Source organism: Phascolarctos cinereus, unplaced genomic scaffold (genome assembly GCF_003287225.1).
Source record: "Phascolarctos cinereus isolate Bilbo 61053 unplaced genomic scaffold, phaCin_HiC Scaffold_1;HRSCAF=81, whole genome shotgun sequence".
Lineage (NCBI taxonomy): Eukaryota > Metazoa > Chordata > Mammalia > Diprotodontia > Phascolarctidae > Phascolarctos > Phascolarctos cinereus.
Window position 1 is genome coordinate 11,046,594 of NW_027555514.1, and position 13,518 is coordinate 11,060,111.

General features: G+C 38.7%; 1 protein-coding gene across 1 annotated transcript in view; it reads left to right on the forward strand.

Moving 5' to 3' along the window:
- The window catches only part of HDAC9 (histone deacetylase 9), a 573,266-nt gene that overhangs the window by 548,211 nt on the left and 11,537 nt on the right, over positions 1-13,518 (forward strand). Inside the window, 1 exon segment of the mRNA XM_078150730.1 lies at positions 2,498-2,642. Within this exon segment, the coding sequence (XP_078006856.1) occupies positions 2,498-2,642 (145 nt within the window).

Genomic DNA, 13,518 nt, shown 5'->3' on the forward strand with positions numbered 1-13,518 from the left:
CAAATACTTCTGAGGAGGGACAGGGTCAAAAGAAAGAATAGAATAAATGGGGGGCAGGATAGGATTAAGGGAAATAGAGTTAGTTTTTCACAACATGTCTACTATGGAAGTGTTTTGCATAACTGCACATGTAACCTATATTGAGTTGCTTGCCTTTTCAATGAGGGTGGGTGGGAGGGGAGAAGGAGAAAATTTGGAACCAAAGTTTTAAAAACACATGTTTAAGAATGTTTTCACATGCAACTGGGAAACAAGAAATACAGGAAATGGGGTACAGAAGTCTATCCTGCCCTACAGGAAAATAGAAGGGGAAGGGGATAAGAGAAGAGGGGGAGAGATAAAAGAGAAGGCAGACTAGGGGAAGGGGTATTCAGAATGCATGCCATCTTGGGGTGGGGAGAGGGGTGAGATGGGGTGAAAATTTGGAACTCAAAATCTTGTGGAAGTAAATGTTGAAAACTAAAAATAAATAAATTTATATTAAAAAGAAAGTGGTAGGTAGGTCTTCATGATCTCATAAAAAAGAATGGAAAGAAAGGGGAAGAGGAATACACTGAGGGACAAGGAAAAGGAAATTAGAGGAAATTATCTCATATAATCTATGTGCAAAAGTAGACATCCATACAAACAAGGAAGTGGGCATGAGGATAGCAACTGACAGTTGATCCTTCCCCTCATCTGAACTTGTCAAATGAAAAAGAAAACCGAGGGAGGGAAGGATATATATATACACACACACACACACACACACACATACACACATACATGTACATACACATATATATGCATATATAATATATACACACCTATATGCACACATATATATGTATACATATACATATGTTATATATATATATATACATATATGTGTATATATATATATATAATATATATATATATATATATATATATATATATATATATACAGAGAGAGAGAGAGAGAGAGAGAGAGAGAGGAGAGAGAGAGAGAGAGAGAGAGAGAGAGAAACTGTGTGGTCCCTGTATCCTAAACAAGATCCATATGCTAAGGGCAAACTTTCTGGGGGCAAAGTTTAGCCACTAATTCTGTCCAGGCAAATTCTCTTCCTCAGGCTCTAACTAACATGGTACAAATGGAATTTTGTCCCAGGGTACTAATAACCTATGGGCATGTGGAACACTTCCTCCCTGGAAAAAAAGCATCCTTTCATGCTTTTCCTCAATTTGGTGTGCATCTCACCCCCACCTCTCCTTCTGAAGCATGGGATGCGAAAACCAAACCAAACCAAACCAAACACCTTGGAAGTTAGAAGAATGATCCCTTTCCAGTAGTTTTGCATTTATTGTGCATTGCTGTATCTTGCCTCCAATGTACTGACCTCTAAACAGCTATACTCCACTCTTCCTGATGACCTCTCTTCTCTATGTAATACCCCCCCCCAATTTGCCCTTAGCTTGGTTTCACTAAGCTACAACTCTGTTCTTCCTTGAGGTCCCTTCATTCCCCATCTTCATGCAGGACCTGAGTCAAATTACCTGTGATGTTATCTTACCCAGGCAGCAATCACCATGCCAGATCCCCCTTTGCTATTTAGATGACAGAGTTTCTGTTAACCTACTTCTCTAAGGGATTGGTCAGATCACCTTGTAATCAGAAGCACCCTTCCCCCTAGTGCTTGATTTGGGGTTCTGTAGCAGCTTTTGGAAGAATACCTTTGGAGACAGAAGAAGACCAGTCCTGGAACCTTCAGTTTTATGCCTATGATATGTCTTTATGTAATGAAGAGTCCCTATCCCAAGGTCCCCTCCTCCTATAAAAACATACACACACATCCCCTCAGTGTTTGCCTTTTTAACATATGGATCTCCAAATGCATGAATGCCTGTGTAGCAAAGTTTTCAATAACTTATTGTTTCAGTCCACACCCTGAGGCTGGAGGAGAAAGTACATCCAGGACTAATAAAACTGACTCTTCTGCCTCCCTCACTGCTGCTGGGCTGTTTCCTGCAAGCAATGCTGGGGTTTTATTTTCCCTTTATTTTATGGCTTTATAAAGACAGAGAGAAAGAGGGAAAAAAGGGTAGAGAAGAGAGGAGAGTGTGTGTGAGAGAGAGAATATTAGGTAGATAGATAGATAGATAGATAGATAGATAGATAGATAGATAGACACGGACATTTTTAATCCCCTTTTCTGATCTTGCCTTTACCTCCCACTTTCTCTAGAGCTCTCTCTTGCCTCAACCAATGCCACAACTGGCTTCTTTGTCAGCCAGGCAAGCTACCAATCCACAGATGGACTCTCAGGCCACAAACAGTGGCTCATCTTATCATTTTCTTGCTATATTAAAAGAAGACCCCATCCTAGTTGGTGTTTTGCCTCTACACAGAGAGACCACAACTGCGGTGGGCAGAGGGATTTTTAATTTCTCAACCCCTTTTTGTTGGCTCTGGGTGATTGTTCTGCTAGTGTCTGTGCAGGTTCAAACAGCCATAAATTGTGATGCCTCTTTCTTTTAGGCAAGTACTGGAAGTCAGTAGAGAGGTATTCAGGCTGTGCTCTGACTGGCACTCAGGAGCAAGAACAAGAAGAAACAGAGACTGTCTCTGCCCTGGCTTCCCTGTCTGTGGATGTGGACCAGTGCTTTTCTAAGGAAGACTGCAGGTATGAATTGAGCTCTGGAAGTGCATTTACATCATGTGGATTGAGTCCCACTCATCCCTGCTTTTAAATCTTATGGGTGAATGAGTATCCTACTTCTCTCCCACCTCTAGCTAGCCTGACCTGTTTTCTACCAAAGCACTGAAACTACCAGCCCAAACAATATGATATCAAAGGTCCATTGTTTCTGTGAAACACAAAGACAAAAAGCTTGGACTCTGCCCCTGAAGAATTTGTTGAGTATGGATGGATGGGTGCTAAGACCAAGCTCAGGGAGAGAAAACTGAGGATTGTAGAAAGAGTTAAGTGTATCTTCCCATATTGGTTGTAATATCCAAGTTGGATTTTTAGTTCATAACACAATTAGCATCTTGGGAGTTGGTGACTGTAGGAATGTCAAATGAAGAAGAGGAGGACAGAAGGATGCTAGGACTAGTTTCTAGGTATAACTGATCTGTGATATGACTAAACTCTCAAATAGAGGAAGAACTTAGAACAACCCCAGGTGACTGCCCTAGATAGCGCATTGAATGGGCAAAACCATGCTTTCCTAAAAAAGAAGATGTGTTCGTGTGAAGACAATATTTATTTAACTTTTTTTTAACAAATGATTAGGTTTTCAAAGAAGATTCATAGTAAAAAGAAAAAAGAGTACCTAGATGAAAAAGGTCATGCTATTTAATGTCATAGGCCTTTGTTTGTTAATACATTTGGAACAAGTCATCATTATCCTATGAATAGTGTCATGGCTAGTATGTCTTTCAAAGCTAGCTTCAGGGCAGCAAGGAGTGCAAATTGGCAAAATCAGATGTCTTCTCTGAATGGCTCAATTGCCCAGATTCTTTTGTGTCTGCCAAAGTCAGATAATGCTTCTTCAGTACCCTAAAGATTTGTGGTCTCATCACAGCTCTTCAGGGATTTAGTAGAGTATGCCCCGAGTTTGGCTAGGTTGATCGTTGAACAATAGACAATCATCATTAGTCATGTGTCTGAAGCCTCTCCAGCTCAGTGGAGACTCACACATTGAGGCCATTTGCTGCTCCTGTTGCATGAGCTGCCATTCTCTACATCTATGCTTTTGTTCACTGGTGTGAATACCTGGTGCGCTTCCCCTCTCTTCCAACTCTACAAATCTCTAGCTCCTTTCTGAGTTCCACTCCCTGCCACTTCCTGACTTCCCTAGTTCATCATCAGCATCATATTCTGAATCAGAACATCAACAAAAGCATGTGCCAGACCCTGCGCTACAAGCTGAGTATACAAAGAGAGGCAAAAACGGGATCCCTGTTGTCGAGGACTTCACATTGTTTATGTGCGTACAAATTACATTCAGAATAACTGAGAAGTCATTCAGAGGGAGCAGAATCACTCGATCTTAGTTATTCGTGTATAACATGTTACATCTCCACTCCCCAGTAGGATGTAAGTTTCTTGAAAGCAAGAACTGCATTCTTTTTATTCCTGTACCCCATTGCCAAGCCCAGTAGTTGAAATGTTTCTGCAATTGAACTGAGCCTACCAGAGCTTGGGTTCCATTGGCACAACCTTTGGGAATGCAGGGTCAGGTAACAGTTCTGTAAAAGTCCAAGGTCACACAGTTATGCTCGATGTAAAATGCAGTCTGTGCTCTTTGAGTTACTCATAAAAATTCTGCAAAAAAAAAAAAGACATAGCTTGAAAGCTTTTTTTTTCTCTTCTAAGGATTAAAAAATCTATTTTAAAAAAAGGAAAAGAAAAGGAAAAAATGGCTTTCTTCATCTTAGGTGTTCTTAGCTCTTTGGAGCTCAATGAACTCAACATCTTGTTCTGGTCAGAAAAAGATTAAAGACACAAGATGGGCATATGCATTTAGCAAGAGGTTTCATTGCAATTCAGCTTTTTTTCTTTTCTGACCATAGCCAGTTTCAAAGAGATTAGCCTTACAATCAAATCCCCTGAATTAACATATTGGAAGGAATCTCAGTATAGGCAACTAGCCCATGAGAACTAACTTATTTTAGATGAAGTAACCCCCTGCTACTCGAAGCTTGGAGTTGAACCCAAATTTCTAATCCAAAGGCACTGTAATTATCCTTATGGCCAAATCCAGTGAGTTGTCTGTCATCCGAGGGCTGTAAAACTGAGGTAACCATAACATCTGCTAGAGCTGGAATTGAGGAGTTATAATTTAGAACTCTATTAATATAGGGAAGGAAAGCCAAATCCAAGCTTGACTGAAATGCATTGTAATTAGTTCAGTACATTCAATTGCACGCTTAAAATAATTAGTGATTACAAGACACATCAGCACTCACAGGTAACCTGAAGTCTCAGTACTATTTGGCAGTAATGGATTCTGGATTTCTTGGATCAGTGGTTCAGTCAGCTAGCATTTTACTAAGTTCCTACTATGTGCCAGGCACTCATCCAGTTTGGCTTGCTTATCATTAGATTAATGCAAGACTTTGCTGGTGATGATTGGCTGTGTCAGAAGTCCAGTTTCAGTGCCAAGTGGTTTCATATGGTCATCTAAAGGGAAAGGTGGTGTGGAACCCTCATACTATATGTCTTTAGTATATATAAATGCATTGTGCCTTGCCTTGCCTCACACCAGGATCATTTCCACTCATTTGTTCTAGACAAAGGGAAAGCGGTAGTGATGGGTATTTTTTGTAGGGGTGGGTTGGGGGTGGTATTAGAGTGGGAAGAAAATGACTTTACTTGAAATATTTTCTGTAAGCTCTAAACTTTTGTTTTCTTTGAAAGGAGGGAAAAATACAAAATGACTTGAACAAATAAGTAATTCCATTTCAGTTGGATTATCTGCTCCATTCATCTCAAGAGGAGAGTGGGGCCCTAAAATTGGGCAAGGGGAGGATTGTGGGCTATTTTGTCTGGCCCATACTGAGAAAGGCATCAACTGAAAATCAGGATACTAAGATTTTCCATCCCCTGAAAATAAGATCTATCACTTTCAAAATTAGATATAGAAGCATAAAAATGCCTGGATTTTGTTACAAATGTGGTATTTATAAGTATGTGGTATAAATTGAAAGATATAAAAAAAACCCCAGAATGCATAGAGAAGAGTAAAAGCTAGGCACTTTTTAATAGAAAATACTGTCTAGTTATTTGGGAGGATATATTGATGTTTGGAATGTCGACTCATTTGGTACTTAGATTTTGGGTAAAGTCATTCTTTTCTTGGCCAATACATATCAGAATCATTTTACCACTGGTGAATAAATGATAGAATGCTACTGCCTAAAGCCTATTAGAAGTATTTTTGTCCATTTTAATTTTCTTTTGGAGAAGAAGAAGGGGAATGACAAGACTGTTAGTTTCCATTTCCATAGAAGGGGTTAGAAAGCTAGACTAAAAAAAATGCTTATATGGTCAAGGAGTCATTTGGAAGAGAGGAGAAGCCATGAAAATTGCAGTTTGAGAAGGTAGTTATCAAGAAGTGAAGGAAAATGGGAAGAAAAATGAGGAATGGTCTAGAAAGGGCCAATCAATTCACAAAACCTAATCCACTAATCAACCAAAGATGTCACATTCCACCCATAGCTCCCCACCTCTGAAAAGAAAAAGGGGGTCATAGAAAAGAAACCTGGATGCCACTAATTTTCATCTACATAGCCAAATAAATAAATTGGTCATGTCTTACAAGGCACATCTGCTTGGCCATTGCTCACAAACAGGCTAATGAATTCCCATTGGTTAGTATCAGTATAAACTTAACTGATTTGAGTTAAGCATCATTCCACTTTCTTCTCTGAAAAGTCAATACTGTATTGGAGTTTGTTTTTGGAAGTTGGGGTACATGGCTCTAGAAAACCAAGATAAGCTTCAAATTTCTGGAAATGAAGAATTAAGATGTTCCAACCCCTGATTCCCTCACTTTGTATAAATCAAGTTGAAAACTCAGAAGGGTGTTGTCAGTGTATTCAAATCTGGTTTAGAAATGTTGGTTTCAATAAGGGTAATGCTTCATCTTTCTTATTGAATCTTGTGGAAGGATTTGACCACTAAGTGATGTATTGATGTTTCCCATGAAAAACGTTTGTTTTTATATAAAACAGGAATATTAGGAAAAATGTTTTTTTGGATCTAGATAGATTGTTGTCAGAAGAAACTACCTTGTCCTTGAATAAAAGCATTCTAGTGATCTTTCAGCAGAACATAGCAAAAAAAAAATAGTGGGAGGGCTTAGAAATAGAAGAATGAGACTTGAACCGTAATTCTACCACTTGCTACTTTTATGACCTTGGGCAAATCACTCGGCTTTATTTGGGCCTCAGTTTCCTTCTCTATAATGGGAGGCAGTTGCACTAAATCATCTTTAAATCACCAATATTCCTGACAGCTCAAACTGATATTCCTTAAAATAAATCCTACCTCTTCCTGCTCTGAATTGAAGTCCAGATATCCCCATAAGATTCTGAGTTATTTGTTTTACATCTTTATTATCTTTTATTTTCTATATCACCTCCATTTCCTAGTATACCTCTTCCTACCCCAACCCAGAAATCCAATTTATCACCAGAACAGAAAAGAGAGTGGGAAAAAGCAGTTCGCTATAAGTAATCAATGCATCAACCAAGTCCAACAGTAAATGCAGTTTTCCACCTGCAAAAAGCCATGGCTCTGCAAATAAGAGTAGGAGGTGCATTCTCATATATGTTTCATGAGATGGACTAAGCTTGGTTATTATTATTATTATCATTATGCAACATTCAAGTTTAGGTTTCCCCCCATTTTTGCTATTATTGTCTTTGTGTATATTGTTTCCTGGTTCTACTTCATTTTTTGTCAGTCATCTCTCTGTATTCCTTATATTCACCAATTCTTATAGCTCAGTAATATTCCATTAGATTCATGTACCACAAAATGTTTAATTCTTTATCAATGAGCAAAGGGAAAATTCTAAGATAGATCATTGTTGAATGTCGGGAAGGGGAACCATTAATTACAAAGACCCAGAATGGATTAATCAAGTATGTACTGTGCCTGAATAACCTCATTTCCTTTTATGACAAGATTACCAAACTAGTATACGATGGAAATGCTGAAAATATAGTTTACTTTGAGTTTAGTTAGGCTTTTGATAAAGTATCTCATTATTTTCATGGAAAAGATGGAAAAATGGTTTAGACAATAATAAATTCAGATGCTTTTATAACTAGTTTGATGACCAGATTAATAATAGTTCTCAATAATTCACTGTCAGCTTGGCAAGAACTCACTGGTAGTATACCCCAGGAATCTGTGCTTGGCCTCTGGCTAATCAGCTTTTTTCAATTACTTTAATAAGGGCCTAGATGACATGCTGATGAAATTTGTTGACACAAATCCGGAAGGAATAGACAGCATATTGAAAAATGGGCAATATCCAAAAAGCTCTTGACAGACTTGGACATTAAGCTAAATCTAATAAGATGTCCCCAATTGATAAAATGGTCAAAGAATACAAATAGGCAGTGTTCAGAGGAAGAAGCCCAAGCTCTCTATAGCCATGAGGAAAAAAAAATCAAATCACTAATAATTAGAGAAATGAAAATCAAAAGTCACTCAGAGGTTACACCTCACACCCATCAGATTGGCTTAGTAGAAAAGAAGGAAAATGGCAAATGCTGGAGGAAGTATGGGAAAACAGGCATATTAATGCATTGTCAGTGGTGCTGTGAGCTACTCCAGTAATTCTGTCAAGCAATTTCTGTCCCCAAAACTATAAAAGTTTGCATACCCTTTGACCTAGCAATACTACTGCTAGGCCTGCATGCCAAAAAAGATACATGAAAGAAGAAAAGGACCCATATATACAAAAACATGCACAGCAGCTCTTTTTGTTTTGGCAAAAAATTAGAAACTTAAGGGATGATCCATTGGGGAATGGTTGAACAAGTTACAGGATATGTATGTGACAGAATACTATTGTGCTTCAAGAAAGAATAAAGGAGTTGATTTCAGAGAAACCTTGAAAGATCATTATGAACTGATGCAAAATGAAGTGGACAAGACCAAGAGAATGATTTATAAACTAGCAGCAATAGTGTAAAGACAAGCAACTTCAAAACCTTGATCAACACGATGGCCAACCACAAAAGAGAGAAGCTGAAGAATGACACCATCTGCTCATACGGGGATGATGCCCCTAGAGACTGTCATATTTTGGGGTGGAGAGGACATGGCCAATCTGGGAATTTGTTTCACTAAACTATACATGTTTGTAACAGGGTTTTATCTGTCTTTCTCAGTGGAGGAGGAAGAAAGATGGGAGGAAGAAAATGTGTATTTGAAAGTAAAATAAAATTGAATTTTAAAAATGAATAAGGTAAGATGAAATTAAATAGGAATAGATGTAAAGTTTTGCATTTGGGTACAAAAAATAAACTTTGTGTAAGATGGTGAGTCACGGAGAGACATCCGCTATTTTGAAAACACTTGTGGCTTAGTAAACTACATAACACAATATGAGATAACACAGGGATATGGGGGTTAAAAGAAAACAAATTAATGTATTCTCGAACTATATTAAAAAGAGGCTAGCTCCCAGAAATATTGAGGTGATGGCACTTTGCCTTCATCAAACTTCTAGAGTATTGTGTTTAGTTCTACTTGCCACATCTTTGCAGATAGCAACCACAGCCGTGAATTAAAAGACACTTGCTCCTTGAAAGGAAAGCTCTGGCAAATCTGGACAGCATGCTAAAATGCAGAGGCATCACCTTGCCAACAAAGGTCTGTACATTCAAAGCTATGGTTTTCTCAAAAGTGGTATATGGCTGTGAGAGTTGGACTATAAAGAAAGCTGAGTGCCACAGAATCAATGCTTTTGAATTGTGTTGGAGAAGACTTTTGAGAGTCCCTTGGACAGCAAGGAAGTCAAATCAGTTAATCCTTAAAGAAATTAATTCAAGCTATTCATTGGAAAGTCAAATACTGAAGCTGAAGCTTAAATACTTTGGCCACATAATGAGAAGATGGGACTCATTGGAAAAGGCCCTGATGTTGAGAAAGATTGAAGCTGAAAGGAAAAGGGATGGCAGAGGATGAGACGGATAGATAGTATCATGAAAACAATGAACGTGAATGTGGACAGACTTCAAGAGATAGAGGAGGATAGAAGGGCCTGGTGTAGTAGGGTCCATGGGGTCATGAGGAGTCAGACATGACTGAAAGACTGAAGAACAACAACAAAGAAAACCACTGAATAGCTGGTGAGCATTCAGAAGAGGACATCCAGCATGAGGATGGGGTTTGAGTTCATGACATATGAGAATCAAGTGAAAGAACTGGGCATATTCAACACAGACAAAAGAAGTCTCAGAGAAAAGGAGGGAAACGACCATTTGTTAACTGTTATTATGTGCTAGGCAGTGGGCTAAGCACTTTACAAGCGTCATCTCATTAGATCCTCACAACAACCCTGGGACATAGATGTCTTTGTTTCCCCTGTTTCAAAGATTAAGAAAACTGATAGAGAAATGACTTGACCGGGGTCACACAGCTTATTTGAACTTGGGTTTTCCTGACTCCAAATCCGGTGCTCTTTGCTTCAGAGTGACATGCTAGCTGTCTTCAAATCTCTAAAGGGGACTTCTCTGGACCCAAATTTTTTCAAATTTTCTTGTTTTCCAATTCTGTGATTCTATAGAAACTGTCGTTAGATGTTCTTTGTTGTATATGGTGTCTTTCTTTATTGAACATTTCTTAGAGTGTATAAATAAGATTAGGATCTCTGGCTGAAAGGGTGTAGACATTTTAGTCATCCTCTGAGCATCATTCCTAAGCACTTTGCACAATGCTTGAAGTAAATTGCGGTTGCACCAACAGCATAATAGTGTGCCTGTGTTTCCACAAGCCCTCCAACTTTGCCTGGTCCCATGCTTGACAATATCATGGGTAAAACTTCAGAACTGTCATTATTTGTTTTTTGTTGTGATTATTAATTTGGAGCGATCTATCAAGTGTTTGTTCAGATTGCTGCATCATATGTGTCCTATTGATTAGTCATTTAAAATTCTTCTTTGAACACTATTCATCTCTTTGTACCAGCTAGACTTTGGGAAATGATTTCTGGTTTGAATCATAGTTGATTCCATTTTTTCATTGTAATTAAAATGAATTGTGATGATAACATTCTCATTTGATTTCAATAAACAAGAATTTATACATTTCCTACTGTGGGCCAGTCCTTGTTCTAGGTAATGGACATATAAAGACAAAAGTAAAAAAAAAATCCCTTCCCTCAAGAAGCTTACATTCTAATTTATGTATTAATAACCATAAATTATTATCCTCTTTATGCTTCTATGAGGATATAATGATTGTTATTAAAAACAAGTGCACTTAAATTCCCTAGGGGAAGATAGGGTTAATAGGAACAGGAAAAAGAGATAGGAAAAAAAAATAGTCCTTTAGGCTTGTGTCTATGAGAACTGAGTACTGTGTATTATAGAGAATATCAAGGCTCATGATTTGTTTGGCCCTGCCATCACTGCAAAGCTATATTTTTCTAACCCAACAAAAGGTGCAGTGAAAATGTCATGGATTTTTTTCATGCAGTATTGACACGGCCTGGGTTATATGTAAAGGATAGTGAGCCTTACGAGAACATAGGAGCAGGGGAAGCCATTCCAACTCTCATCTCCTTCAATTCACTCTGGGTAATGATGTATTTGATCCAAGGGTCATCCTTCCTGCTCTTCTTTCTTCTGCTAATCCCCTGCCTGACTTTCATCAGACTGTTTGGTTTTCTCATGTATGGGGATGGGCATAAAATGTTTTGGGGTTATACCCAGCTCCAACAAAGATGCCATGTTTTACATGAAATTGTAAAGTTCTCTGTTCTTTTCTTCAGTCATGGTGTGTTGGATTGAGTTCTGGCTCAGAAGCCAGGGAGACCTCAATTTGAATCCAAGGTCTAACACTCACCAGCTGTGTGATCTTGGGGAAGTCCCTTTACATCTATGTTTAGGCCCCTTATCTTCAAAATGGGAATAATGATATTCACAATATCTGTATCCAAAAGCAGTTGCCCTGCTCAAATGGGACAATTGTTGTGAAGAATTTTGTGAACATTAAACACAATGTAAATGTCAGTTGTTATTTATTATTATTTATATCCAACAATTAACATTAAGAAATTATTATTGGACATATATTGGAGGTATAATCAATATTACAGTTAGTTTCCAATTCACTTTATTCTCTGTTCCCCTTTTTGTTCCCTTATTATTTATTTTATTAACCATCTTCTTCCTTTCCTCTCCTTTATATCCATTAGGTGATCCAGGTCATGCTCTGATGCCTGTACCATTGCTGAACTCAAATTCCCAGGGACTAGCAGTGGAACACAATCAGGGTGAATCTTAAAGACTTGCCTTCATGGCTCTGAACCCATTTTTGATGCACTTTATGCCAAAGTTCAGCCCTGTTCCCTACCCCTAAAAAAGTACAGGCCATCAGCAAGAGTTTTGCCTCTCTTCTCTTAGAACCTTACTAGACATATTCACAGAGATGAAAAAAACAAAAACATAAAGTCAAGTGGGAGGGAAAACCAAGTCATTACTGCCACCAATCCATTTGGAAACATGTGACCATTCTCTCCTACATCCTCTCACACACTATACCATGAACCTCATGAAAGATAAACAGGCTTTACAGTGGACCACTAGCACCAAATGCATGCAAGATCTTGTTGAAATATCTTTATTTCTATGATGCAGGTCAAGCCTGCAGAGGTCATCTGCCATGCATGGCTCTGGCTGCATTTCTCACCTCCATACCCCTTGCTAACACTATATTTCTTTCCTTTTCAAATGTTCTGTTTATGCACTAGCATTCTTGACATCAAAGGACCAAGGAAGCTCTGTCTACACAATGCTCATTTGATTTATTTTGCAGCATGAACAGGTGGTTTTGCTTTTTGTTTGCAATTGAAAGGCCCATGCAACCTGGCCCCAACCTCCCTTTACAGATATATTTTCCACTACTCATTCTATGCTTCCAACAGAATGATGGCTTGTTGCTCCCCATCTCCTGTGTTCTTTTGCACAGGCTGAACACTGTATTTCACACTTCCCCAACTTGTTATCCTAAGCCTTTCTCCCAGTTCAGCTCAGGTCCCCGTCTCCTCCAGGAGGCCTCTCCGGATTCCACTCAGTCATCATTGTTCGTCCCGGATCTGTTTTTGTTCTCTTTGTGCTAACCTTTTCATGTTATCAGGGTGTAGAATTTCCAGTATGATACTCACCCATAAGCGTGTTTAAGGCACACACTGAAAGAACTCCCAGAGGGATCAGAGGTGATACTTGAATGTGGGGCTTACTGATTCCAAGGCTGAGCTCTATCTACTATGTCATGATATAAGATTTATTTGCTATATACTTCACTTAATCCAGCTCAAGTGAGCAAAGTGTGTGAGGATGCTGGGTAAGCTTCAGGCTCTTAAAGAATGTCTACATTTGAGATCTCTATGGAGGCAAGCTGGAAATCAGGAGCTTGTTAAAGAGCTGGGTTCCCCTTCATGTCTTCAGCTTCCATAGTCTCTCTCTTTGGCTTCCCTTGAGTATCTCTCACCAAAGAAACTCTGAATCCCTCTAAGTCCTCCACAAAGGTATATGGCCTCAAGCCCAGCATTCTACACACCAATCAGGAGCTTCACATCTCTTCATAAAGAGCACAAAGCATAGGCATTCCTCTTTACCATCTAGCTTGGGTAGAACTTGGGTTAGGTTCATATCTAACTTATCTATATACATGAGATTCTAGAATCATAGATTTAGAGATGCAATGAATATTAGATTCCCTTCTAGAGACTGACTTTAGTGCAATCCCTTTAATTTATAATGTGGGAAATGAAACCCGTAGAGGCAAAAGAGACTTGGTTATCAAT